At 43.7% G+C, this 26967-nt stretch overlaps 2 protein-coding genes across 6 annotated transcripts; one reads left to right on the forward strand and one right to left on the reverse strand.

Annotated features, from left to right (window-relative positions):
* Positions 1-516: 516 nt before the first annotated feature.
* IQCG (IQ motif containing G) lies at positions 517-22188 on the reverse strand. Of its 3 annotated transcripts, none has more exons than XM_071752419.1 (10): positions 22102-22188; positions 17539-17686; positions 13945-14186; positions 12694-12822; positions 10516-10597; positions 5080-5241; positions 4150-4224; positions 2451-2582; positions 1206-1307; positions 517-755 (listed from the first exon to the last, which is right to left on the reverse strand). In XM_071752419.1, the coding sequence occupies exons 2-10, from the start codon at positions 17662-17664 to the stop codon at positions 618-620; spliced, it is 1188 nt and encodes a 395-aa protein (XP_071608520.1). In that variant the 5' UTR covers positions 17665-17686; positions 22102-22188; the 3' UTR covers positions 517-617. The 3 variants fall into 3 exon arrangements, with proteins under 3 accessions (XP_071608520.1, XP_071608521.1, XP_071608522.1); XM_071752420.1 differs by lacking the exon at positions 22102-22188 and adding an exon at positions 18581-18636; XM_071752421.1 differs by lacking the exon at positions 22102-22188 and adding an exon at positions 18474-18502.
* On the forward strand, positions 21864-25943 carry RPL35A (ribosomal protein L35a). Of its 3 annotated transcripts, none has more exons than XM_071752422.1 (5): positions 21864-22488; positions 22873-22915; positions 23845-23997; positions 25092-25236; positions 25885-25943. In XM_071752422.1, exons 1-5 carry the CDS (start codon positions 21879-21881, stop codon positions 25906-25908), a joined length of 975 nt encoding a protein of 324 aa, XP_071608523.1. In that variant the 5' UTR covers positions 21864-21878; the 3' UTR covers positions 25909-25943. The 3 variants fall into 3 exon arrangements, with proteins under 3 accessions (XP_071608523.1, XP_071608524.1, XP_071608525.1); XM_071752423.1 differs by having other exon boundaries at positions 22393-22522; XM_071752424.1 differs by lacking the exon at positions 21864-22488 and adding an exon at positions 22493-22516.
* The last annotated feature ends 1024 nt before the right edge of the window (positions 25944-26967 follow it).

The following is a 26967-nucleotide window of genomic DNA, read 5'->3' on the forward strand; positions in this document are numbered from 1 at the left end:
TGCTCCTGCAGGCAGTACAGCTGGCTGGCTTTTTCCCGTTGTTCCTGCCCCTAGGAGTTATTTGGAACTGTTCTGTCCGTGCACTGATATTTTGCAGGACTGTGGGAATGGAAACCAGTGTGCTTTGACTGCCCTTGTGCTTACACTGCAAATTGGCAGCAGTTTTCCCCTCACTGCATAGTGCAGCAGGGAGAACGCTGCTTGAGCCCAGATGTGGGTGACTTGGCCTCCCTGCCCTACACAGCACACACCAACACCTCAGCCAGTGCTTGGGGGTTTGCCAAGGAGATCCTCAGTGAAGAGCATCCCATGCAGGTGAGTTGCTGTGGGGTTAACAGGATTACTTTCCACAAGCAGCCATGTTTCCATAAAGCACTTAAGGGGATACTGTTTGTCACTGCTATCCATATCCCATTTTTGCTGGAGAAACTGTGTCTGCTGTACAAGGGCAGCTGCAAGATCTTAAGAGTTACTGCAGCTTCACCTTAACTGTGTCATGCACACTGCTCTCCAGAGTAGCCTGAGCACTCTTACATGGTTTATTTGGTCATGACAGACTGCAGTTCCCTGCCCAGCAGCAGCCCTGGAGCATGTCTGCTGTAATGTTTCTTTACTTATCATTTCTTTTTCTTTGCTCCAGTGTTTTCCTTCTTCCCTTCCTCTTTCTGCTTTAGGTACTTCTCCCACTTCTTCTTGAGGGCTTCGTAGGGGCCAAGGTATCTGCGGACCATTGTACCTCTCCACCAGGCCTGCAGCTGGAAGCAAGAAAGACAGAAAGAGGTCTTAGGAGAAAAGACTTGCTGGGGTGCCTGGTACAGCTCAATGTCCAAAGCATCTCCTGCTCTTCCCAGGCACAGGAGGGAACCCTGGCTCAGGCAGCAGCAGTTGGGCCTGTGATGTGTGCACTGAAGGTATCCATGTCTGGGCTGGTGGCACGGGGACAAGCAGGGACACGGCCCCATGACCCTCCCTGCATTACCCCTGCAGTGGGGCTGTTGTCATGGGCACAGGCCCAGATCACTTGAGGACAGTGGCTGCTCCCCTTCCAGTCCCTTCTCAGACAGGCTGGATCTGTCCTTTCCTTGTGCTGCTGCACACCAGCCAATTTTTTGAGGCCTTTTTCTGCCTGAACAAAGCCTGTGGTACTGATTATAAATTCTCAGCTGCTGATGGAGCAGCACTGCCTCAGCTTTGTTCCCCTTTACCTTCAGGATACTCTTCTGCTCCAAGGCTTCCCGTTCTTCTTGTGTTCTCCGAGCCTCCTTTTCTGCCCGGTCACTGATGATGGTTTCCTCAAACACCTGGCACTGGAAGACAGCACAGAGGTGGCAACAGCCACATGAAACACCCATGCCCTAACCTGCAGGGACAGCACCTTGGCAGGGCAAGGCTCACCTGGACCCTGGTTCAAGGAATCTTCTCTGGCTGCCTGCTGGTCTCCTCCCCACTATCTGCTTTTCACTGCCCAGCCCAAGCTGCTCTGGCCTCACCCTGCACCAAGGAGCTCCCTGGCAGCCCAAGGGTAATGTGTAAATGGGGACCTTCCTCCCCCACCTCCTGCATTTGATCTTTCCTGAATCCAGATGGCAAATGTTGCTCATTACCACAGCCAGTCCTCAGGCACTGAGAGCTGCAGCCAAAGTGAAACCTCTCATGGTCGGGGTGTAATTAACCCTCAGAACCTGTGCTGTAAAATGTCAGTCTGATGGCTTCTTGGGCAACAGATGGTGGTGGGAAGGACCTGTGCTCCCCCAGGCTAAGCAGCAGATGATGCACTAATGCTCCTTGGACATTGAGATGACAGTGTACAAAGTGAAAAATGAGTCCACAAGCAAGGAGGCATCTCAGTCCCATCATCTCAGACCTAGTGACAGTAAGGAATGATTACAAGTGAATTCCTTCTGGCTTTAAAACATTCCTTTTTCTAAATAATTCTCTGCCCTGTGTTGCCTGCTGCACTGTGCAACAAGTGAGCAACCATCACAGCACAGCTGTTAACCAAGAAACTGATGTGGGGCAGGAATGGTTTTAACTGGAATCAGTTCCCTTGTGAAAGTAGCTGAGCACGTGTGTTGCAGGAGGGGAGGGAGCTGCCTTTTCCAGTCTCAGCCTGGCATACCCAGACATTGCTGGGTTTGTTCAGACTAAGGTGATGCACACTGATGGGATGGAACAGTATCTATGCCCTTCCCAAAGGCTGTCAACAGCTCTGTGGTTACTTGCTTGCATTTGAAAATAACTGTACAGGAAACATCATCATCTCTCCTTGATGTCACAGGTGGCAAGTAGAAGATGACTATTCAGTCCCTGCCTTCCCAAGACCAGTGCTTAAAATCACACCCTGCACCTCAAGATTACTGATTTTTCTTCCTTGGTCCTTATCTGAAAGTAGGAAAAAGACAGGATGAGGATTTGCATGGCTGAGCACAGAGATGCTGCTGATCTCTTACCTCCTCTGCAACTCCCTGCAGTATTTCCAAGTTGTTTGCCCGTGATGCTTTTAGGGCATCCAGTTCTTCATCTTTAGCATTTGTATCATTGTCATATTTGTCCATCCAATATTCCAGCTTCTCTTCCACTATCTGTATGGGGATAGAGGGGTACACAGCATAGTACAAGGAGTGTACAGTGCTCCTGTTACCTGGCATGCTTTCAGGATGCTGGTAAATATCCCCTAAATACTCAATGTTTGCTTCTTGTCTAAGCCTTGAGAGGATTAACCCCCAAAGTCCTAATGAAATACTGGTGGCTTGCAGGCCCCTCACTTGGGGATCACCACAGAAGCTGCAGGACTGGCCTGGGGATGAAGAGAGACTGGGATGTGCTGCCAGAGGTGTGTGGAGAGTGGAGAAGCACTGGGGTTAGTTTTGTGCAAAGTCAGCCCTGGTGAAACGACAATCAGGAGTTATTCTTTGTGTGTATAGAGAAACAAGTTTAAGAAACAGAATTTGACAGTAAGAAAGCTTTTATCCTCTGTCTGACTCCCTGCCCACTTTCTGGATTAAGCTCCAAGCACCAGGAATGAAGTCCCAGGGGACAGCACTTCACACTATTTCAGGTTATGAACTTGGCTTTGTCTCACTTGTGAATAGGAGGGCAGGTGCTGCTCAAACAGTTACCCAGATGACTTCCTCCCATTCATTTATAACTTCTCCATAGCAACAGCCATAATTGCTCACATGGAAAAATAATCTGAGGAAAAGCATCAGTCTCATTATGGTGTCACAGCTGGACACACAGGGGAGGTAGGGGGGCATGGTCATCCTCTTCTCTCTGAGCCCCTATAAAGCCACCAGCTGCTGTCTGAGTACAGAGAGGTTTGTACTTTGCTTTCTGGTAGAGGTCAAATAGGCTGCAGCCTGTACATTCAAAGTCTCCTCACTATGAATCATTGATCAGACTAATGCTGCTGGGATATGGTGAACAACATTTAATTGCTCTCAAGATGCAGCACTTTTTGGCACTCTCATTTTTTAAAAAAATATTCTTTGTTAGGTACCCTGCAGCAGTACGGGTTCTCTTCCAGTCATATCAGATGCTTTCCAGTGTTAAGCACTACAGTGGCACTCCTGTTAATTACAGGAAAGTTTTGAACCTCTGGATCAGCAGCACATGGACAGATATTTGTGGGGTTTTTGCTGCTGAAAATGGGTATGATAATTGTGAGTTGGCAACTATTCAACCCTGTTTCTTCTTCAGATTAAGGCAAGGCAAAACTGGGCTGTGAATTTGCATAATTTCCTTCTTCTTGCCCCCTCTGTGCAACACTGGGGTCTGTGAATCTGTTGCCCTCCCTTTGGGCAGCAGAACCCTTCTTGGCCGAGTCCCTGGGAGCCCCTGCTACTGCCCAGGAAGGTCTAAACAAACACCCAATTAGCTGGATATGACTGTCTGAGGGAGGAAAAGTCCATAACATCTGAATAAACAGTGCCAATCTTTACATCAACTCTAATTTTAAGGAAATATATCCAAATGTAGAAAATCCCAAGTCTGGGAGAACTGGCTTAATTAAGACTTGAGGATAAGTAATCATTCAGCGATGAACCTGGTAAATTTGATGGAGCAGTAGCTGGTTTTCTTTAGGTACTAATTGATGATAACAATGTTTATCAGTTGCTATTTTAAGGATTGGCAGAAAATCACAAGCACCTTACACTGTTGCCTCAGGAAATTTTCAATCTCCATGTGGACTCGAATCTCCTGGTCAGTTTTGCTCTGCAACTCCTGTGATCAGCAGGGACAGAAAGTGTGAGAGGCAATGTTAGTGCCTGGGTGTGCAGGCTTGATGCTGAAAGCCAAGCTGGTGGGGAAGAGGGCAGGAGCAACCTCTGTAGTCCACAGATTCTTTCCCAGTGACAAAACTACCAAGGCAGTTCTTGCCCCTGGGCCATCCATAGAAAGGGGACAACTTGATTACACCTTAGCAGTCAAAAAAAAAAAAAAGAAAGAAAGAAAAAAAATGCTAAACCATAAGAGTTTTCTAGTCAAACGTCTCACCTTATGGCCATATGAACATCTCTATATGCATAATGTGCTATGGGCAATGCTGGGACCTCAGGCTGCTTGTGTCCCAGAATCATGGAATGCTTTGGGTTGGAATGGACCTTGAAGATACCAACCCCCCTGCCACTGATAGGGACACCTCCCACTAGACCATGTTGCTCAAAGCCCCATCCAATCTCTTATTGAACACTTGGCAGCAATGAGGCATCCACAATGCCTCTAGGCAACCAGGGCCAGTGTCTCACCACCCTAACAGTAAAGAATTTCTTCCTAAATAGCTTTGTAACTACACCCTTTGGACATAGTTATGGACATGGTTCTCTGACAATGTATTAGTTTAAGCAGTCCCAGCCTCCAGCTATTGTTTCCTGCAGTCATGCCATCCATGCTGCTGCTGTTTGCAGGACCATACAGAAAAGCAGTAAAAGAGATAAAGACTTCTCATCTGAATGAGCTCCCTGATACAGTCCAAACAGTTGTGTTGGTGGCTGCAATGGAGAGCAGGGTGTTTGGAGAGTGAAGGAGGACTTAGTGGCTGGAGATGCCTTCTGGCAGGGGCTATGGGGAAGGGCTTACCTGAATTTTCTTGTCCAGGATATTCTCTGCATTTCTGCACTTCTTCTGGGTCTGGTGAACCTGGAGGTCTGTGCTTCTCTTCAGGTAATGGGTCTCCATGTTTGTTTTGGCCTTTATCTCTTCAAGCTCATCCATGAGGTAAGCAATCATTTTATCTTTGTTCTAGTGAAGGAGACAGAGAAGCACAAAAGCAAGTCTGGAGACTGAGGTCAGCTCACAGTTTCTTAATCTTTCCACTCCCTGATAAACTTAGAAGATACAGGGATGTACTCTGAATATTGCACTTTCCCTGCATGTTGCTTCAATTCAGCCTGGACTTCAAAGGGAAGTGTGATTTGTAACCCATACAGAAGGCAATAAACTCATTAGCCAGGAGTGATTACCCCTGGAGAGGGCAGAGTGATGAACAGAGTGGGAGGAGACCCCAGGCCTCCCAGTCTCTGGTCCAGGAATGGATTCAGTCTTGCTTATAATAAGCATGAAAAAAAGCCAAATAATTTTATCTGCTTAGGCTTAAATTTAGGCTTTATTAACCTCTTGGATTAAGGCTGTCTCAGTGAGTAAAGCACAAGGGTGGGATAATGCCTCAGCCCCATGTAAGCCAAAGGTTATTTCCTTAAGTAGGCTCTGTTCCTTGGATTCTTTTTTTTCCAGTTACACAGTAACTTTATAAACACAACCTTAGGAACAGGTGAAAATCTCATCTTGTCTCACTCATGTTTCAGCAGTTCAGTTCTTTCATGAAATCTCACCAGGGAGATGGTGCCCACTTTGTTATAAAAGTATATACCCAGGGTGAGAAATAGCTGCCAAGGAAAAGCTGGCTGTGAGCTCCCAGACCTCTCCCCATGCCCTGGAGAGCATGGAGCTGAGCTTTCCTGAAGGGACTCTGTCCCCAGGAGCTCCCCCATGGGCAAGATTCCTTAGCCAATGTGCTCCATTTGTCCAGCTTTTGGAGCCTGCTCAGCAAGCACTGTTGATTTGGGATTGTTGTTTTGTTTATTCCTTTTTTTTTTTTTTTTTTTTTTTTTTTAAGTAACAGATAGAAGTTCATTAATCTGGGGTTGGAACTTGGAAGAACTGCCAGTAAAATGAAAAACTCTAGACTTTTGTATTAAGATCAAAGCCTCCTATGTAATTATGCAAGATCAGTCTCAATGCCTCTGGTTTGGCGCCTGATTGCTCCATTACAGCTTTTCTCTTTGCTTTCCTGCCATGCTGTGATGGGTTTGACATTCATCAGCCAAGCCTTGCAGCTGAAGATGAAATACCAAAGTGCTGGCATTTAAATGTTTTGAAGCCCACATATCTTGTCTCTGAAGCACCCTCGCATTCCTTAGCTGTGTAAACATGGAAAAATGCCACTGGAAGGAGGCAGCCCAATAGTGCTGTGCTTAAAAGCCTCTGCAGCATGACTCATTTGGATAAGCTTTCCTTATAAGAGGAGTTTAGGACACTTAAAAGGAAAATCCTTCCCTCTGCAACTCTTTTCAGATATCACTAGAGTAAAGTATATTTATAAGGCTCAGGACAATTAGGGGCCTTGGCTGATGCTCATTTGTGGGTTTAAAAGTCATGTGTTCACATTTTTTTGACGGTTTCCAACATCAGATATTGTTTTACAGCTACATCATCATATGACTGCAGACAGCCACAGACATGATCTCTTTGTGCCCTTTTATTTTCCCTGGTGTGAAATTTTGGAGCATATTAGAAGGGGTTGTGTTCCTGGTCAGTAGACATAGGAGGTGACAGTACCACTCTGAAATTGTTTTCCTGTATTATGCTGGAATTGTGTTTAAATTGAGGGGCTGGCAGAGAGACAGGGGAGGTGCTAATGAAAAATACAGATTTTTTTTTTGTGGCACTGAGGCTCAGCAAAGCCAAGCTCTGCTGATGTCAGTGTGTTCCTGCTAAGGATCTGCAGACAGATCAGAGAAGGATTCATCACGGGTCCCAGAGTACTCCGAGAGGTGGGCAGAGCATGAACACTTTGCCAGGTTATTTTTTTTTTCATTTCAGATTTTAGTAAATCAGAGTGAAAAATTCTTTTGATTCCAGCACTCCAGGCCTCAGTCGGGATGGGGGCCCATCTGCTCTGTTTGTTTTCTTTGTTGTAGGGCATGTTTGTGGTTTGATTTGGTCTGTGATGTTGTAAAATATCTTCATTAGAGGCTGGGAGTCTGGGGGCTTGGTTACTCAATCCAAAGCAGACGGGAAGTGAAATGCAAAACCCCTCGGGTGGTTTATGGCTTGGAGAGGGAAAGTTGGCTGCGAGTGTCAGGGCAGCTACTGAGCCCGAGTGATGGACCTGGTGCTGCAAGAATTGGGGCACATTTGATATGAGGCTGCAGGTAGTAAATGCAGCAGTAAATGCCACAAGCCAGGGGCACCATCTGTGGAGTATGCTGTTCCCTGAATTTCAAGAACAGGCACTGGGAAAACAAGCTAATATTTATTCCTTCTGGTTTAGCACAGCAAAGGTCCCAGCCAGGACACGGTTCACTTTCATAGTTAATGCAGTAAATCTCTGGGCTGCTTGCTTGGGATGACTTCAGCGTTGAATCTGCCAAACCAAAGATGCAAAATCATACCTTGTGTGTCCAAAACTATCATAAAACTGGCAGAGACCAAGATCAAAACCCAGGAAATAGTTGCCAAGAGCCAGGCTGCTTCGCTAGCAGGTAAACAAGCTGATTTCCTCTGATCTCCCAGCTCACAGACATCAGCTCAGAGGCCTGTCTGCTGCTGCCACTGGTGCCACAGGAGTCTACCCCACAGATGCTGTTTGGCAGCAAAAGCAACTGCACTGAGCTGGAGAGTGTCTGTGCATGCCTGTGTTTTCATTTACTTTGATTTATGTCTTGCAAGTGCCACCTAGAGCTCTCGGCTCCTCCACAGCAATTAGTACTTACTGGTATTTAAAATACAACTGCTTACAAAAACAGCAACCAGGAGTGAACAGAGTGAGGAATTCCTGCAGTAGGATAAATCCCTGCTGCCATTTGGTGGGCAGTGGAAGGGGGCAGAGGTGCCGTGCTCTGTGCAGGTAGTGAGTGTCCATGTTTTGCACACAGTAGAAAACAAAGAGTGTGTAGCAGCAAACAGAACCCTTGCAGCCACCCTAGAACCATGGATTGTGCTTCTGCACAGAGGGGTAAAAACAAAACCAGGCTGAGAGCATTTCAGCTCTTTTAGAAACATCAGTGCTTTCCAAGAGGAGAGAAACCAAAATAAATAAAAACATTTAGCATTTGATTTGTGTGCCATTAGAAGGAAAAATGAGCTGAGCAGACTAATACAGCATTAATTAGCATCTCATTAAGAGCTAACAAGGTTGAAAACAAACATACAGGCAATGTGAATGAAGCAAAGACCGTGTTTTTCTGGTTCTATGATTAGATTTGCTCACTTTTGTTTTCTCATCCACTATAATGGAGACAACCATGTAAGCTTTTGTCTACAGGTCTGTGCATTACTATTGTTCAAAGTACTCCAAAATCACCAAGCTGTATTTTTTTATTTAATTAGTTGGCAAGGTGACAAATCAGACAAGTGTCTGTAAAACTGCCTATGGGAAAATCCCGTATAAAATGAATAAAAATTGTTCTCCCTTGGGAGACACAGTGAGACACCATTATTTTTGGCACAGGAGGAAAGCAGTACTTGAAAGTACTCTTGTCTTTGATTTGTTATCAAAGCTGAAATTATAAGGAAGCCCAGAAAAGGACTTTTAAGCTGGAAACATAAAACCAAAATCCCAGGTGAGTGCAGATACCACTTGATAAGGCAAAAAGCAAGAACCAAATTAGCAGAAGTTACTGAAAGAGCATGGGGGAGAGCACCCTCTCAGCAAGGAAGCTGTGCACCTTCCTGTGACTGCAAGAGGCAGGAGAGGTGGGGATCAGGATGCAGAGAGATGCCCAGCCTGGCAGTGCCAGGATGTTGCTGCTGGTGCCTGATGCAATGACCACGAATCAAAATCAACAAACATTGATCCTTCTTGTTGATCCTGTTGTAGTTCCCACAACTGTTCTCAGTTTGTCTCCTAACTTAATAACTTTCCATTTCCTTCAGTGACTCCTTTCTCATGTCTGCTACAGCCACAGAATTATTTTCATCTTAGTACACCCATGTGTATGCTGTGAATTTCCAGGATCTCTGCTAGTGGATGAATACTGACCTAAATGAATTTTCTCATCTTCTACATTCTTGCTTTCTTCTCTGCTGTTCTAATATCTCCCCCAGACTTATGGTGTTTCATCAGTTTTAGACAGCTGCAGACACTACCAGCACAAGTAGATCCTTCTTGTTCTTACAACCATTCTGTATTTAAGTTTAACTTTCCACTGCACATGCATCCAGGCAGCCAACATGTCCTATAAACTGTATTTCACCAGCATGTCAGTGGCTTAAAGTTTCTCTCTGTAGCCAACAATATTCTGGCTTGATTACTCTCTACACTTTAGTCCAAAGACAAAATTCAGTGATATTGATTCTTTCCTCAGATGCCCTTGCTGTCCCTTTTGCTCAGTACTGAACCAAGTGTCAGATTCTTGTTCCAGTCCATGTATAGCTCTGGACCTGGCTGCCTTCTGCTTGTTTTCTGTCACATGCTCTCCCATGCCTCAGCAGGGCTAGGCTGTGTTTGCATGTTTCTGCACAGAGCTGCATGTGCTTTTGCTCCAAAGAACACGTGAGCATCAACTCTGTTCTTTCTGGTGAGCATGAAAGTGACCAAGGATATGCCATTCAATTGATCTGCACTTGTTTAACAAGTCTGACATATTCAGAATGCCCCAGATTTGCTGTGCATGCAAATGCCATTTGTGTGGTGCAGGCAAAAGGGCTGAAGCTTTCCAGAAAGATCAAGTCGACAGCATACATGCAATAACACTGATCTGCCCTTCTGTAGGACTCCCTTATTTGGGGTTTTCTAATATCTAGAAGCCCAGAAAAATAGATTAAAATAATGAACTTTTCTGCAGACAAAATTGTAGGTAGAAAAATTACATGCTCCTATGTCAGCTTTCTTTCTTTCTCATTCCTTTATTGTCACACTGTCTTCTGTACTAGGTGTCATGTTTTCTGACAGAAGCTTAGATATTGCTGTCTGCAGATAACCCCTTTCTTACTGACTGCAGATGTCTGTGCTTTACCACTCCCAGCAGTGTGTTTGAGGTATTCTGAACTGATCACTGTCTCTCATTATTATGAGCACTTTGAGCTCTCATTTGAAAACCAGCTCTTAAAGCCATTAGCAGGCTTATTCAGAATGCAAATCAATATAACAGTTATTCTGCTTCTATATTCCTAAATGATGGATCACTACGTATGCCACAAGTCATCTCATCTGAGTGTTGGTTCCTCAGCTGCAGAGGGGAGCTGCTAGCAGCCTTCCTCCCTGGCAGGATGCCTGGTGTTAAATGATCTCACCTGAAGTTCTGTTTCAGTTTCTTTCTTGACAGCTTGCAGCTGTTTCTCAAGTGCCTTTATCTCCTTCTTTCCTTCCGCCTCCCTGAAAAAAAATACAATCACTTGAATATATCAAAAAAGACAAGGGGAAGAAGAGGAGCTTCCTGCCTCCTGCGACACTGCAGTGCCTACCTGAGCACTGCCCTCTTACCCTTCTCACTCAGTGAAGTTCTCACAGCTGAATTCAAAGAAGTTCAAGCACACAGAAGCTTGACCTGCTGCTTCAGAAAAGCAGAAGCCAAGCCCCTTCCCGGGGGCTGAGTAGCAAAAAGTCATTTATCTCTTCATTCTCAGCCTCAGGGAGGCAGCACATCTGCAAGTTGGGAACAGAGCCTCCTCACCCAAACCAGTGACTTGGTAAGGTAATTCCCAAAAAAGAGGTGCAACACTGAGTAAAGAGGGGGGTGGGGGGAACAAAAGGGGAAATGAGACCAAAAAAAGAGATTCTCTTGTTTAAAGCCTGGAGTAGAGTTGAGAATGATGCCATTCCTATAGCAGAGAGGAAAGGATGCTATTGATTTTCTGCATTTCAGGCAAAAATCTCCCTGATTCCATGCAGAACCATGCCTCATCAGCAGGCAGTGCCAAACTGTGGAAGTTTCATTACATGTATGGAATATAGTTTCTTCATATCAGACTTAAAATCTTACTAAAAAAACCCCAGATTCTGAGGTCAGTGAAGGGGTATGGGTGAAGTCCAAAAAGCTACTGCACTGTTTACCTGTTTAAAACACAACAGATACTGTAAGATTCTAGGTCTTATTATTATCTTGTTTCACCCTGAGTGTTTTTGTAAGTTTTTGTGCTTATGATTTGCCAGTAAATCCTAGAGCTGGTACCAAGATTTCATACCCTATCCCAACCTTACTATCAAACATGTTTTATTTTCAAGAGCCCTTAGTTGGGTGACTGTGATAAAAGCTTCTGGTAAGGAGCCCCAATCTTACTGCAGACTGTTTTCAGACTGGTAAATTGACACAAAACCAGGCAAGTACATATTATATCAAAAGACAGATCAAGTTTGTTTCATGCAAATAATGTATAGTAGAACAAACAACACAGTGGTTTTTAGAATGGGATAAAAAGGATTATGTAATTTCTGATTATAATTTGCTCCTTTTCATGTTCCAATATTGGGTAGTCATTCCCCATGCAACTGCTGCTTTCTTTTTTTGCTGTCTCTTCTATGGATAAACAATAAATCTCTTGGGTTTAGACAGTGGAAGAATTGGGTTTCATGCTTGAAATCTCACATTTCACTGGAAGCTGGGGACTTGTGTTGGAGGCAGACCACTGAGACACCACTGGGGCTGTTCCAGTAGATTGGACTCATGACAAATCATGACTTAGAGCAGCAGTTTTGCTGCCTACTCTAAATGATGGGCCTGAGCTGCTAAGCAGAACAAAGTAGCTTTAAAATGGTCAAATACTTCTCTGATGACTGCTGTTCTCTCTGACAGGCTGGGGATTGAACCAGAGCTTCCTGTGCTAAAAAAACACAGCCCTCCAAACCTCCACTGCACGGAATTTTGAGCTAAGGAATTTCCATTTTGAGTTGAGATTATAATAGACCTGTACCCTAACAGATTTGGGACAGAAGATCTGTAATTCAGGGACTGGGGGATTAGCTTTAAGTATGACAACTGCCTCTGCCACCATCTGTGCTTGCCTCTCACTGCTAAAGGGGAAAGGGAGGATGTTAGCATCAAGGTCAGAGCAGATCCTCCTGGGCATCACACCACGTAAAGACCATATGTTGCTGGCCCCAGTTTGAACAGGTTTTCTGCTGCTCTGGCTTTCACTGGGGACAAAGAGTTAAAGATTAGGGATTTCCTACATCACTTATTGTTTTAATTGATATGGAGCAGCATTTCACAGCATTTCATCTGCATTAATGCAGACACTGGTGTTCACTGTGGTGAAAGCTCAGGGAATTCAAAGCCCTGATCAGAATCAGAACCATGAGTTATTTCTTTTTCAAAGGGAAAAGAGTGCTATTTGTAAAGCAGACAGTATAATTCAATTTGAAAAAGTGGAATTCTTTCTGTATCTTTTTTTTGTTGTTTTTAACATGTACTGGGGTACAATGGACTTCAGCTTTCAGCAGTTAAGCAGAAATGTACTGAAAATAACACTGACCTGATGGAGGAGTCATGAAGCTTTCCTTTTTTTGCCTTCTCTCTCTCATTGGCTTCTGTTAGGCTACTAAATGTTCCAAATTCCTGCAGCTCCTTCATAGTAGCTGTAATTACATCACTTGCATACTGCCTGCAGGAAGAAAAGGAACACAACAGAAGAAATTTATCCTTCATCCTTTATTGTTTACAGCAAAAAAGGTAAGGAAATATAACATCACATTTCTGTTCTTAAATCAAACTCAGGAGTGTTTTTTCCATGATACCTGCCTCTTTTGCATGTTGAGAATTCTGTATTAGGAGCTGGTTGAAGTTCATAACTTCAAAATGCTGTCCTGAATGCTACTCCAGGAAATAGCAAAGAGGCACAAACATATCCATGTTGTGCTGCCAGACTGTGCTGATGCCTTCAGTAGTGATGACAGTTTGGTAGATTTTGGACAATGGGATGTGAGGATGTGAACTATGTGTCTATGAAGGGCTATCTGGGTGCCAATACATCCCAGAACTACCCTAAGCTGACCTTAACACATACATGGGCTTGCCCAGTTCATTGGATTTCATGGCATATGGTATTAATGTTGTAGCATTTTCCTCATTTGTGCAAGGATCTTCTTTAAGCCCTTTGTTAAAATAACACTATAAGACAGAAGCCAGGATGCAGAAAAAGGCATAACAAATGCTCATTTCACCAGTTTGCCTCTTAAAGCAAAGGCTGTTATGTTTTCTGCAAATCAACTCACTTGATTAGGTGCAGGAATAAAATTTACTTTAAAAACAAACAAACAGAAAACCTAAAACACTTTGGTCTTTATACACATTACACGTTCCATAAAGGAGAATGGCTGCAGCTGGCAAGAAGGTGATGTTTGCCTGCAGAAAAACCAAGTTCACAAGGCAATGCTCAGATCCCATTTTGCCTCTACATATCTGCCAGGGGAAGCTGACTCCAGATACTGGAACATCATCACCACTGGCTAGATCCTGGCATCCCAAGCAACCATTATCATGGTTAATACTTAGCTACTCCATTCCTAAGAAACTGGTTGTCATTACTTGGTATCCAGCAAGGCCAGAACTAAATGGCCTATGAAACTATACCCCACTGTGCTCCTTAGAGATATTCCTTCTGGGCCATGAGTGAGATACACCAGCAGCAGGAGAGTGGGAAGCCTGTGTTTTTGCTTTCTAGAGATAGAACTTTACAGGTCTGAACATCCCCCATAGCCATCCATCATATTTGTGCTTTGCTCACCTGTCAGCCTGGATCTTCCTGAGATTCTCTTCAGGCAGAGCACTGTGTTTCATGGCCATATTGCGAAGGCGAGTACTTTTTACATCTTCAGTTTTTTCCACTTGCTGCTTGTCTTTGATGTTTTTCAGCGACATGGAGGAAACTGTTTCACCACCCCCTTGCCTTGCTGACATAAGCTCTTGGCAGGTAGTGTCCAGCTCTCTCTGAGTCTCTGTGATTTCTTTCATTTCCTGGCTGCCAGTCTAAAAGGGAGTAAGAGAGACCCGTTTGCACATTTGGGCAGTAGAAATCAACTCTCTGCAACATTATGTAAAAAGAAGGTAAATAATAGTAAGCTAGAACAAAGCTATAAAGTTTTTAGTGTATGTTGTATTCTTCAAAGACTGGAAAATGAGAATCATTCGTCTTGTTTAGCTTTGAGCACATAATGAGGGCTTATTAAAGTTCATGAGATCAAAAGTCATAAAGTGCCATGACTAGAAAAGGCCTCAGAGGATCAATTAATCTGCTCCAGGAGATGATGGTTCAACCTGTGTCATTCCCAACAATCTGACATCTTCTTAATGCCCTCCAGCAATGGAGACCACGCACCCCCCTGCCACTGCCAAGTAAATCTTTACTGTAAGGAGTTTTTTTCACCTCAACTGCAGTTGAGCTTCTGACTTTTGGCCTGGTCTCTGTAGGCACAGAGAACAAATTTTTCTTTCTTCACAGCAGCAGCTTCAATGGAAGACTGTTCACCTGTTTCCCATCTGCCTTGTCCCTGTCCCCAATATTTCCCTCTGCCTGTCACCATGACCTCTCCCTGCAGTGTTACTGTAGTGACAAGATCTGTGGAAATGAAAGTGACAAACCTCAGCTATCTGCTCAGCTGTTTTCTTGAGACAGTGACAGTAGAGGAAGTTAAACATGAAGTCAAAGATGAAATTCAAAATATTGGCAGCTCTCTTCAACATGGAAAATTATCCTGTGACCATGTACAATGTTTTTTAAAAGCCCCAGAAAAGCAAAAGCACATTATAAAATCCACTGAGATCTTGTTCCTAGGAATTTATCTGCTTTATGTGCTACAGGTTAGAATGCAGATGTATACCCTAGGATATTAAAAGAAAATTTTCCTGCCTGTCTACCAGCATCTGAACATGTAGCTGAATACTTAATAGCAGTAGTGCTGGAGTGAGTTATCCCAGTCACTGCCAGCCCCATCCCAGTCTCTAGTTGCCTACTCCCCACCGTGGCTGCCTGGGGAAATGGATCAGAGAACTCACTGAGCTGAAACATTTTCCAGAAAAAAAGAAGGTAAAAAAAAATAAAAGTTTATTTTTAGCAGTACCAGTTGTCAGTCCAGATCCCTCCACAACCACACACATGTTGGTGCCAACACAGCACAGAGGTCAGAGTAAAATCAAGCAGTCAGGGCAGCAAATGTGCATCCCAGTAGTATTTCCAAGTAGGTCCTTGGTCCAGTGAGGCTCCACAGCACTGCCATGGTCTGTGGGGACATTACACAGGACTCTGCAAGGAGCTGCTTTGTTCTGAGTATCTTTGACATCCCCAGTGGCATGAATCAGCCTCTGGAAATGCCTGACTCACCACAGACTACAGAAGGGAGTCTAGGTGACTACATGCTTAATTTTTGGACAGTTAAATTTACATGAAACAAATTGCATGCAAAATATACAGACAGATGAAAATTACATACTTAATTAGAAAAAAAGGGTTCAAATAGCTTGCTGGTGATGCCTGTACTTCAGAAAGAAATAATTTTGGCAAACAAACCACTGTAATATCACGAAGCTGTGTTCCAATAGATGTTTTTAATATCTGGCAAAGTTCAAGACAGGCTATAAACTGGATTGTCTGTAAACAGCAGGGATTTAAACACTAATAATTACCAAATAACTATCTCAGAGCACAGAGTTTGTAAACTGCATGTGCTGCCATCTGTGTAGTCTCCTAGCTGTTTATCTTTCACTAGTCTTTTGCCCAAAATTCAGCAAATAGAAATGCTGCCTTCCTCTGCACTGCATGAAGCAATGTACATGAGTCCCTGATTTTGAAAATCAATGAGGTGCTGATTAATCCACTCAAAAATGTCATCAACTGAAATTCAGATGCCAGTCTTTGAAAATGTCATTGATTTGTTTGGCTGCCAGAGCTCCAGGATGCTTTGCAAATGCACATCTTCTACAAATACAATGATAACAGCCAAATGTAAACTGAGGAATGGGGAGGAGTAGCAAATTACAGAGCACCAAAGTTAGCAAGTAGCTCCTCTAATCCATTTTCTTGTTTCTGCATTGTTTCCTTCTTAATACATTATGGCATCTTTAAGAACACAAGTAAGGTTTACAGTCTGGGAGAAAATTGTGTTTTAAGAAGTCACTTGGTAGAAATTACTGTGATTGAAGAGCAAAGCCAAGATGTTTTCTCTATAATTTAAGTGTACTTTTAGTAGGTCCATCAACCTGAGTCTGTGTGTCTGAAGGAGAACAACTCCTGTCATCCTGGGGGTGTGTTCTTCCTCTGTGATTTTGCTGTTAGCACATCAGAGGTTTCCCACTCAGCTCTGTGAGGCAGAAGCATCCTCTGGAAGCAGGCAAGGCTGGCTCACAGGGCAGGATTGCCCTCTATAGCACAGTCTAAGCATTGTTCTCATTCTGAAACTCATTCTGATCTGCTTCTTCTCTGGAACAATTTAATTTTTTTAAATAATGAAGTATGGAAAGAAAAAAACACAGAAAGCAACAAATTGATTTACATTTCTCTTGCATTTTTAGTGGAATATGAGACAGAGTCAGCAGCTTTAGGTCTGAAAACTCAAATCCCAGTTTTTATTTCTATCCTGGTCACATGCTTTTTTTCTCTTTTGAGTTCCTCTTAACAAAGAATATCAAACCTGCTTAAACTGGAAACACACAGCTGTATCACTTAAAATATATGACAACAGAACTTAGAACCATTTACCCCTCAGGATGGGCCCATCCTGTTTCCTATGTCTATCAGCTACCAGAAATACCACAACACCTTCCTCCACAGCAACAAACCTCTGCCTGAGCACTAGGGCTTCTTCTCTGTTCTTTGTATCTCTGCCCAAACCCTCTTGATGCCTATTACAAATCATCTAATTTATAGTGGTCAATAAGCATGAGTAGTTACTAATATATTTTGATGTAGAATCTTTCTTAATTCTTTGTCTGTGGGGTCTAAAAGATGTTTTGTGTGGACTTAGGAACAGAAACACTCTGGTTTTTAGTACTCCTATTCTACATTTTAAAAAATAGCTGCATATCTGTATAAAAACCTCAATATGTTTTGTTTTCTTTTCCCTAACCTTTGCTTGTCATCTAGCCACAACAATTTTAAAATTATTTTGCACAAAGTCTTGACAAAGGCTTCTCAGTGATGCTGCAGTATAAATACTGAAGGTGGTCATCCATGCACTTCTGTTGTGTTCCTTCAGCCAAAGGTCATGGAGCACTTAGCAGAAAATACACAAGTTGATTTTTAAAAAATGCTGCTAGAAGCCATAAAACAAAGACAAGAAGAAAACCAAGACAGGTTTCTTTAAAGGGGAAGGATATAAGCACATACATGGCTGATGTTTGCCTCGCCCTCACATGGCACTGGCATGATATATCCAAGAATTGTGAGCTGCTCAACACAATCCTCCAGCACAGCAGTAAACATCAGAGCTTCCAGATGAGTTAATTTTTCCATTTCCTTGGTATCTGTGCTCTTGCTAAGAGGAACAAAGACAAAAGATACCAATAAGAAAGGCATCAGAGTGTTAGTAACAGTAGTTTAAACTAAAGGCAGACCTGAAATAGCCTTATTTGCAGCCTTTCATATACTTCCCTTGCTTTGTTTATAGCCTTTCATACACTGTTTATAAGAGGAGTCATGCTCTGCTAATGGCTGCATTCAGGGACACTGGGAATGTTTAGCTTTCACAAAACAAAGTAGGTTCTTGTCCCTCCTACAGCAGATCTGTAGACAGGCTGAGAAGGGAATGGATATGGATGGAACAAATGGGGTGAGGTGGCCTCACCCATTCAGTTCGGTTCAAGTGTTTCATGACTCAATTTGTTCTTTGAGAAACAACAGGAAGAAGGAGCCTGTACAAAATGAGGAAAAAAAAACCAAACCACACCTCATAAAACCTCAGATGGTGAACCTTCATGCTCTAATCATTCCTCCTTATGACTGCATAACTTAACTTTTTTATGATCCCAAACCCCTCAGCAGGAGCTCTTATCACCTTAAGATGTCAAAAGGCAAACATAAACCAAACCTGGACTAGGTAAGAAGTCCTTAAACTGCATGTCAAATGTGAAACTTCAGCATCCTTTTGCCTTGCTTACAGATGGAATACTGTGAAAGTGCATCTAGGGATGGGTGGAAGTTCACTACTAATCCAGGTGAAATTGGTCCATTTAGAAAAATGCATAGGGAAACACTTGCATAAGAATGGAGATTTTTAATGCTTTGGTAAGCCATTAGGCAATGCTTTCAAACCCTCTACTCACAAGAGAGGTATTTCTTATTTAGCATCTAGCACAAGTGGAGTCTGTCACAAGAATGGAAGAAGCATCAACGTCCACTGACAAAACCTTCATCTGGCTGCTATACCTACCATTGGGCTTGTGCATCTGTAACATATGATAGGTCTGCAGAATATTACAGTCCAATCTGTAAACGTGACAAATAAATTAATCAGACAATGCTTATTAACATGATTTATAGGATAAAACAGGGGCACATTCTATAAAAATGAAAGTGGTTTAGATGCAGGTATGCTCTGGAAATAAGTGATTTTTCATAAGTAATTTTACAAGTGTCTTAAAAAATTCATAGTTACTATAACTTCCCTGAGACTGTTACCATTTGTTCTTGTCCTTTGTCGGTTTTGGTGGGGAAAATACAATCATTTACAGTTGGAACATAAAATTAATTTCACGTGGGTAGAAAATATGTCGCTTCACAGTACGGGTTTAGTAGATGTGTGTTAGTATCATAATAGCTAAACCAAACAAAAATAACTTATATTTCATGTATTTGTTCCTTGATGTCCCTCCTCTTGGTGTTGTTTAATGCAAAGTGCTGTGATGTAGCAGGACTGGTATTTGCAGCAGATATAAATGTTCAGCAGGTACCAGCGCTGCTGCACAGACACCTCAGATAAGACGTGGTGCACGCTTCCAGCTGTTTGTGTTCAACCCCATGCACAGGTACAGGAGACAACCCGGGGGGTGATGAAGGGAATAGAAATTCTGTTTTACAAGAGGTTAAAAGAATTGAGGACTGTGATTATGCTCTGTAAATATGTATGAAGAGTAGATATTAGGGAGAGACAGAGCTACTTAAGCTAAAGGCCAATACTGGTCTAGAGTCAAAGAAATGTAATTTCCTTTAAGCCAGGCAATTATGATAAGGTTTCTAACTTCTGGATGAATGAAGATATGGAACAACCTTTCAGACAAGCTAAGACAGAGGCACCCTGAATTATGTCAAGAAGCTTGCTTAAATCATGACTGAAAAAGGTAACAGCAAAGGAGTGGTTTTGAAGATTATCAATATGTTTACTCTCCTTCTTGTACTATTTCTACTGACTTAGCAAATTAGTTCCACTGTTCAGGCATTCTGATAGTCACCTATGACTAAGAAGGAACTCATTTCCTCCCTTTGCTCGAGAGATTTTTTTCTCTCATTTCTCTTCATTATAAAAAAATAAAAATTATACAGCTTGATATATTAACAAATAAATCACTAATAAGATGTAAAATAAACTAAAACCATGACTTTTCCTATCTTTTCACCCTCAGAATCAATGATAAAAGTGGAGATGCACAAATTGAATTTTTTTACATAAAGTCAGACAATGTCTCTTTCCAGTTGAAAAAGTGCCAGCAGGCACTATTAAAATATTTTATGTTTTACTAGTTTTATCTTTTTAAGAAATCTACAATCCATATTTTGAGTGTAAACAACACAATATCTAAACATCATAAAAATAATCTATTACATGTAGAATCCTGATGCTAAAAATATGGTGAAAAAAAAAAAAAGCAGTTGTGACAGAGCTGTGAGAGATGATTATGACAGCATTCTGGAAAGAAGAAATAACACTTGCAGATCTCATAGGAAAAAGTGACTTATTTGGAAATAAACGAGGATGCAGTAGCTTTTCCTCTATCCCATCAGCAGCTTCTGTCCAGGGGAGATATAATGAGTGTTAAGAAAGCTCCCAGCTGGAATATTTCTGTAAAGCCTGCTGGTGTATATTCTGCCTCCTATGTATCTCCTCTTATAACCATGTACTCAGCAGATGCCTGTGCCAAAGGACTCTGGGCTTACATTGACTTGGAAGTGAGAAGGAAACCACTGTCTGGGGCATTAAAACCCACTACAAATAGGGAGCTTTCCTCCCTGGATTTTAGTTTCAATGCAGTGACCACAGGCCTTCTTCATGCAGAAATTGGCATTGACCTTAATCACTGTGCTTTTCTGAACTCCCTCATTAAACTCTATTAATAATAAAAAAAATAATAAAATAGAGGTATGTGAAGGATTCAGCTTCCCCCAAGAGTTTAGGCTGACATTCTTTCCCTGCTGATCTAAAGGGAAAGAAAAACATATCAAGAAATAAGTTTTAAAACAACTGTATGAAAGGTCTGGCCTCCTGCTCCTTTGGGGATTGCAACTGCCTCTGCTGTGTGAGAGTTCTGGATGCACATTTCTCCCATCCTCCTGTCTGAGAAACTAGAACAGCTCCAAAAGCAGCATTTTTTGCAGCATTCCTTTTACTTATTTAACGAGATACTGATGAATTTAAAGCTGAGAATATCATAGCTCCTTTAGCTCTTTTTTGCAAATGATTGACAAAGAGATTACAAAAAAAATATCTCTTACACAAGCAAAATAGTTGTGGCCTTACAAAACTGCCTACTATATATGACAAATATAACATTAGTTGCTCCAAATGAAAGGGAAAAGGAACCTTGACAAGCTTGAAAATCTTGGTTTTGGCTTAGAGATGCAATTTAGGTTTCATCCTAACTACAGAAAAAGCCTTTTTATTCCTCCTTTCTGAGTACTGAGTGCAGGAATGAAAGATATAGTTCTACTTTTAGCTGTATGTCCCGTATGGGCCTAAATGTGTATGGAACAGGGACAGATTCAGGAGTATTTGTTGGCTGTGTCATCCCTACTGCTGGAAAACAGAAAGGTAGTTTATTCTCCCCAGAGCAGGGATTGTGTCCTTTCTCTCACCAGAGGTTCCTCGCATGCATTTGGTGCTGTTAACTGGGTAGATTAACAAGTGTTGTTCTGCATTTTAACTCTTCCTTAAAGTAGAAGCCAACTGGATAATTTTGAGAGTAATACTCCATCTTTTCTCTGTTCCTAATAATTTTACCTCTGAGAAAAACATCAGCCTACAAGTGCTGAGTGCTTCTGCTCTGGCACAGCAAAGTACAGAGAGACTTTATTCCCCTCCTGGATCAGGATCTAATTCCTCGGTTCCGTGTGAAGCTTTCCAAGTCAACTTGGTGACAAGGTAAAAGTAGATTCAATTAATGAGATGACTCTGGGCATATGTTCAGATGCAGTTTACACCACTTAGGAACAGATTTACAGTGAAAGTCCAGATGGCCAGGGTATGTTTCATATTGGAGTAAGTTCCTGTATCACCTAAAGCACTCTGAAATTGCTCCTGACTTATTGTCTCTCTGAGGGAAGTGCCAGAAATAGGGAAGGAATGACCCTGACTTGGGAAAAGGAGTAAGAACACTCTTCCACCTATTCTTATTTAGGAAAACACAGGCATGTCAGTCTTCATTACAGGGATTTGAGAGTAGAAATTCAGGTTTTTCTATCACCGAGGCAGCATAGAGAGCAGAAATGTTGAGACGGCTCACTAATTCAAGGTGAGAATGGGGGAAGACAGGCAGGGCCCATCAGAAGAGGGGCCCAGAGCCCTGGTCACCTCAGAAGCTCCAAGCGCTGCTATTTATCTCCTGCTGCTCCTTTGCCGCCGGGCTGCGGCCCCACTCGCCCGGCCAGGCCTCCCCCCAACCTCCGCTCCATCCCGCTCCCATTTCGGGCGACCGCAGCACCCTGGCCACGGCGGTACGGGGCCAAGCATCCAAAGCCCACCCGCCTGCCGTCTGCGGGTGCTGGGCCCGGCCCGGTCCCGGCCCGGTCCCGGCCCGCTGCGGCGCTCACCGGGACGCAACGGCGGCGGCGCCCGTCTCCACGGCAACCACCACGCTACGGGGGCCTCGAGGGGCTGCCAGGCGGGTGCCTGCACGGCGGGTGTGAGGCCGCCCCTCCCCGCATCGCCACCCGGAGGAGAGGCAGGACTCGCGCAGCGGGGCGGTGGACGGTACCGGGGGCCGTTGTACCCTCCCCGCCGGGGCGGGATCGGTTTCTCCTGCTCAGGCGGTGCTGGAGGCAGCCCTCATGGGGTCCTTCGCGGCCCATATCCCGGAAGGCAGCGCGGGCGTTCTCCCTTTCGCCGCCATCTTGGATCGCCGCCGCGGGGTGAGAAGGGGAGCGGCGGCGGCGCGGGGTGAAGGTTGAGGGGCAGCTGCCCCCGCCATGGGACTCGCGGCGGGCGCGGGGCTCTCGGGGCGTCGCGGCATGCGCTGTGCCGAGAGGGTAGAGGGCGGGATGACGCCGATGTGCGGCGGATGGTCCTGGCTGCAGGTTGAGGCTCGCAGCTGCAGGGGGGCCTCGGGGCCCCGTTCTGTGCTGACGCGGAGGGGTCTCCCCTTCCTTCCCCTGTGAGGCCTCCTCGCCCTGCTGTGGGTGGCCCCCGGCCGGCTGGATGTTCCGGCCCCCGGACCTGGCCCGCGGCAGCTCCCGCTCGCTGGGCTTGGCAGAGCTGCCAGCCCGGTGAATTCATGGCTTTTGTGTCGTTTCTAGGCCTGCTGGGACCAGGGCTGCAGGAGGACACCATGACCGGGAGGTGAGTGACATCTGCGGGGAACGATCCGCAGGGGCTGCTCTGGTTTCCCAGGAAGGCTCCTCTGGCCGGCGTCTGGCTTGGCCCTTTGATAAACGCCTTCTGAAGCCTTTGCCTTGAGCCGGTTGTGTCTGTTCATGGGCTCTGCCACACCTCACCCGGCCTGTCAATAGATGCAGGATATAAATGGTTTTGTTAGTGAACAGTAGGGGCTTTGACATATTGTGTCTCTGAGTAGTGGCTACCATGCCATCGAGTTTTCTGACGGATAAAGGAGCTGAGGTTGTAAGCGGTGGAGAGATTGAATCTGGACCACAACATTTTGTCTTAAAATTTATCTTCTCTTGTGCCCAGGTGGGAGATAGAGCTGGATAGCTTAGTTTAATACTGCTGTGTTATGGAAGTGAGAGACAGAATGTGTAGACTGAGCCTTATGTTTTTCTCTTGAAGAATTATTGAGGAGCCTGTGTATTTTCACTTGTTCAGTATATGTGGAGCAGTCTCTCTGGCAGTCCCCATAGACTGCAGTTAATTTATTGTAGTTATTATCTTTTGCTATAGCAGTTGCTGCAACAAGGGGGACTGACTGACTTCCTGGTGTATAGAAAAAAGTGATGTTTGCTCATCACAGGGTGTTTGTAGACACTTGAAAATGTAGCACTTGCTCATGTTGAAGCACTTCGGTTTTAGCATGAAGCTTGTATAAGCAGAATGATACAAAGTTCTAAGTACTTCTAGTTCCAGTTCCTTAGCTTTCCTCTGTTGTCTGAATGTCAGGTTTTGCAGTAATTGTATATGCAAAAGCAGTGGGTTTTTTCCTCAGCTAAATTTTTGCTGGCGTGGAAATTGTTTTTAGTGAAACAGCATGTTAATTGTTTTTACAGGATACCTTTAGAGTGAATTATAATTTTTAAATGTTTTCTATGTTTTAGGCTGTGGTGCAAGGCCATTTTTGCTGGCTACAAACGTGGCCTCCGAAATCAGCGGGAGCACACTGCCCTTCTGAAAATTGAAGGTGTTTATGCCCGTAAGGAGACAGATTTCTACTTGGGCAAGAAGTGTGCCTATGTGTACAAAGCTAAAAAGTAAGTAGCTATTGTTATGCTAAATTAACCAACTATTATATTAGCTTTTGAAATGCTGTGATGTGAGGAGGCTGTTAAGAGAGCTTTTGTTCGAACATAATGAATTGGGCTCAATTTATCAGTAGAATGTCCATGCAAAATTGTAGACCAGCTTCCAGGGTTGGTTGTGGTTTTAAAGTCCTTAGTTATTTTTGCTTTAGTTGTCCTATCTGTTCTTAATTCAGATCACGAAATTATGTGAAATAATAATTTGCTGTTGTAAACAATACATTAGAGAGCAAATGGAGTGAGACACAAGTTGTGTCCGAGACTGACAAAACCCAAAGATGGGCTGATAGAGTAATCTGAAGCCAGGTAAATTTGTCGAGTGCTGTGGGCTACGGAGTTACTTTACCTGCAGAATTACTTTGTGAAGCCTTGAGGAATTGGTATCTTGGCTTTTGCACGCCTGTGTGAAAGCACGGACACTTCTGCTGTGCTGGCATTGGCGGAAGCCTTAAGAACAGTTACCTACTGCTTTCCACTTAGGTTTTTCTTTGAGTGTGATTGTTAGTTCAGATATGGGAGTTCAGAGTTGCCTTGAATAAAATTAATCAGACTATTAACTTGACCACTGTCATCTCAAAGTTGGCATGTGGCTTTTCCTCTAAAGCAGTTTTTTGCTGTTCATTCTCATGGCTTAGGCCTCTCCTGCCTTTGGTGTGTCTGGAGAGATCTCACAAATAAGATGTTGCATTTTCTTTGGAGTTGAAATTGATGAAGTTTTGGTTTGATCATCTTAGCATCAGTGTTCTACCAATTTATAAGCTTTGTTATTTGTTAATAGTTCTTCAATGAAGCTTCTGATAAATTAGAAACTGCAATGCTTAACCATTAGGAAGGTATAGTGAAAAATCACAGCCCTAGCAAATTTCTCAGGTAAATAGAAGTGGATGAAGGTCCAGCTAAAGGTGTCTCTGGAATTAAGTTCCTCAAGAGGCTGCATTTTCTGCTGCCTGATAAGAGTGATGGATGCATTGCCTGATGACTGATGGATCAGTCCCATCAGGAGCTGTGACTGACAGTGCTCAGCAGTTCTTTTCCTCTTTCCTCAGCAACACTGTGACCCCCGGTGGCAAACCCAACAGGACACGGGTGATCTGGGGGAAGGTGACCCGTGCCCACGGGAACAGCGGCATGGTTCGTGCTAAGTTCCGCTCCAACCTTCCTGCCAAGGCTATTGGACACAGAATCCGGGTGGTAAGGATGCTGTTTTAGCAACAAGATGTTTACTGGCAGTTTTCAGGGTCCTTTTTAATACCATGTGTTATGAGGGAAAACTGTATTTTAGTTTGGCTTCTGTTAAATATTCAGCCTGGTTTTTTGAGAGCTCCTTTTATAGCTCCAAGAGGTGTGTTGCTGGCTTCTTGTGCTGAGGGAGTTTGTCTCATGGGCTAGGGTGTTGAGTGCTTGCTCAGGTTGTCTGGAAGGATTCTTCAAGTTCCAGGATTCTTCTAAAGGTCCCTTCTAAAGCTACCTTGGTTTCTTTTCCATTGTGCATATGTATTTTTGCAACCTTCTACTCCAGTTCCTACCCATTGACAGATCTTTCTCCTGCTCCCCAATGTTGTAACTGGAGGGGGTTGCTGTCCTGGCATGTGTAGCCACAAGGCTTCAGTGAGATTCTCTCTTTAGCTTCCTCATCCAGAGTTTTGATGCAGTAGTGTCTTCCTAGTGATGTTGAAACTCTTATATTATTGCACCGCTTCTGTGTAAATAGCGGGGGTTATTTTTATAGTAGTTAAAGAGCTATGTGATGTAGATTGTAACTGCAAAACTTGTGTTTAAAATAGTGAAATCCAGTAACAGGTTTTCTAACATGATTCTTACTGTTCTTGTCTTTTACAGATGCTGTATCCATCTAGGATCTAAATTTTTATTGAAAATAAAATGGAGAATCTGTTTAATTTTTGTACATTCCTGTTTTTATCCCCTCTAGCTATTTTGAGGGACTCTGTTTGTCTTCAGTAGTGTTTCAGAGTTGACAGCACAGAGATGGAGTAATGACTTTAAGCTAGATGAGAAATGGAGAGTGTACCTGTGCTTGGCAAAGCATCTGTAGAGCAGATGACATTCTAAAGACAAATAACTGGCAGCCATTCCTGAGACCTGTCTGTGCCTCCCATCATGGAGTCTTGAGTGGTTTGCAGGGCTGAAATAAATGTTTACAACTCATGAACTGTGCACAAAAGCTTAATACAGAATGTGAGAATTATTTTGTTGCCTGCCTAGTACAGGGAAGCTTTTTGTTCCAGTTTCTCTCGTACTTGAAGATGACTGCTGAGACAAAACTGTGATGGGACTCCAAACCCTGGCAGATACAGGCCTGAGCTTACATTTAAAAATAGTGGGTCTAGTAGAACCACAAAGGATGAGGCCATGTGTCCATGGGCAGCCTGTGCTGTCTGCTCTGTCATGCATTTAGACAGGTTTCCATCACCCAGCTCTGTAGTGCCTGAGTGCTAATACTTGCTGGTTTGCTGGCCAGCCCTATCACAGTGTGTGGTACCACAGTCACATGTCAGACCAGTGCATCACTTTCACAAGTTCCATAAGGTTTGTTGGAACAAGAAGGTGGTGAAAAATGGATTTAAAGATTCTTCAAATACAAGTATCAGTTTCTTAGTACATCCCTCAAAAAGTCTATGTAGTTTTAAGAGAAGTTTCCAGTGGCTGCAGGCTGGCATGGTTACTGCTGATGATGTCCCCAGATGACCCATTAGTGCCCAGGCAGGCACGAGGGGGCCTGCTCACTGCTCTGTTGTGGATGGAATCACCTTGGAGCTCAGCTTGCAGCAAACTGCAGAGAGGCAGCATGCATGCTGGTGATGAACAGTGACAATGGGAGAGGTCCTTCTGTACTGGTGGATTTTGCCCAGGAGCTGGGCATCTCAGCAGGTGCAGAGAAGGGAAGAGAAAGTAAGGAGTGTG

This window comes from Heliangelus exortis, chromosome 9, assembly GCF_036169615.1.
Source record: "Heliangelus exortis chromosome 9, bHelExo1.hap1, whole genome shotgun sequence".
NCBI classification, from domain to species: domain Eukaryota; kingdom Metazoa; phylum Chordata; class Aves; order Apodiformes; family Trochilidae; genus Heliangelus; species Heliangelus exortis.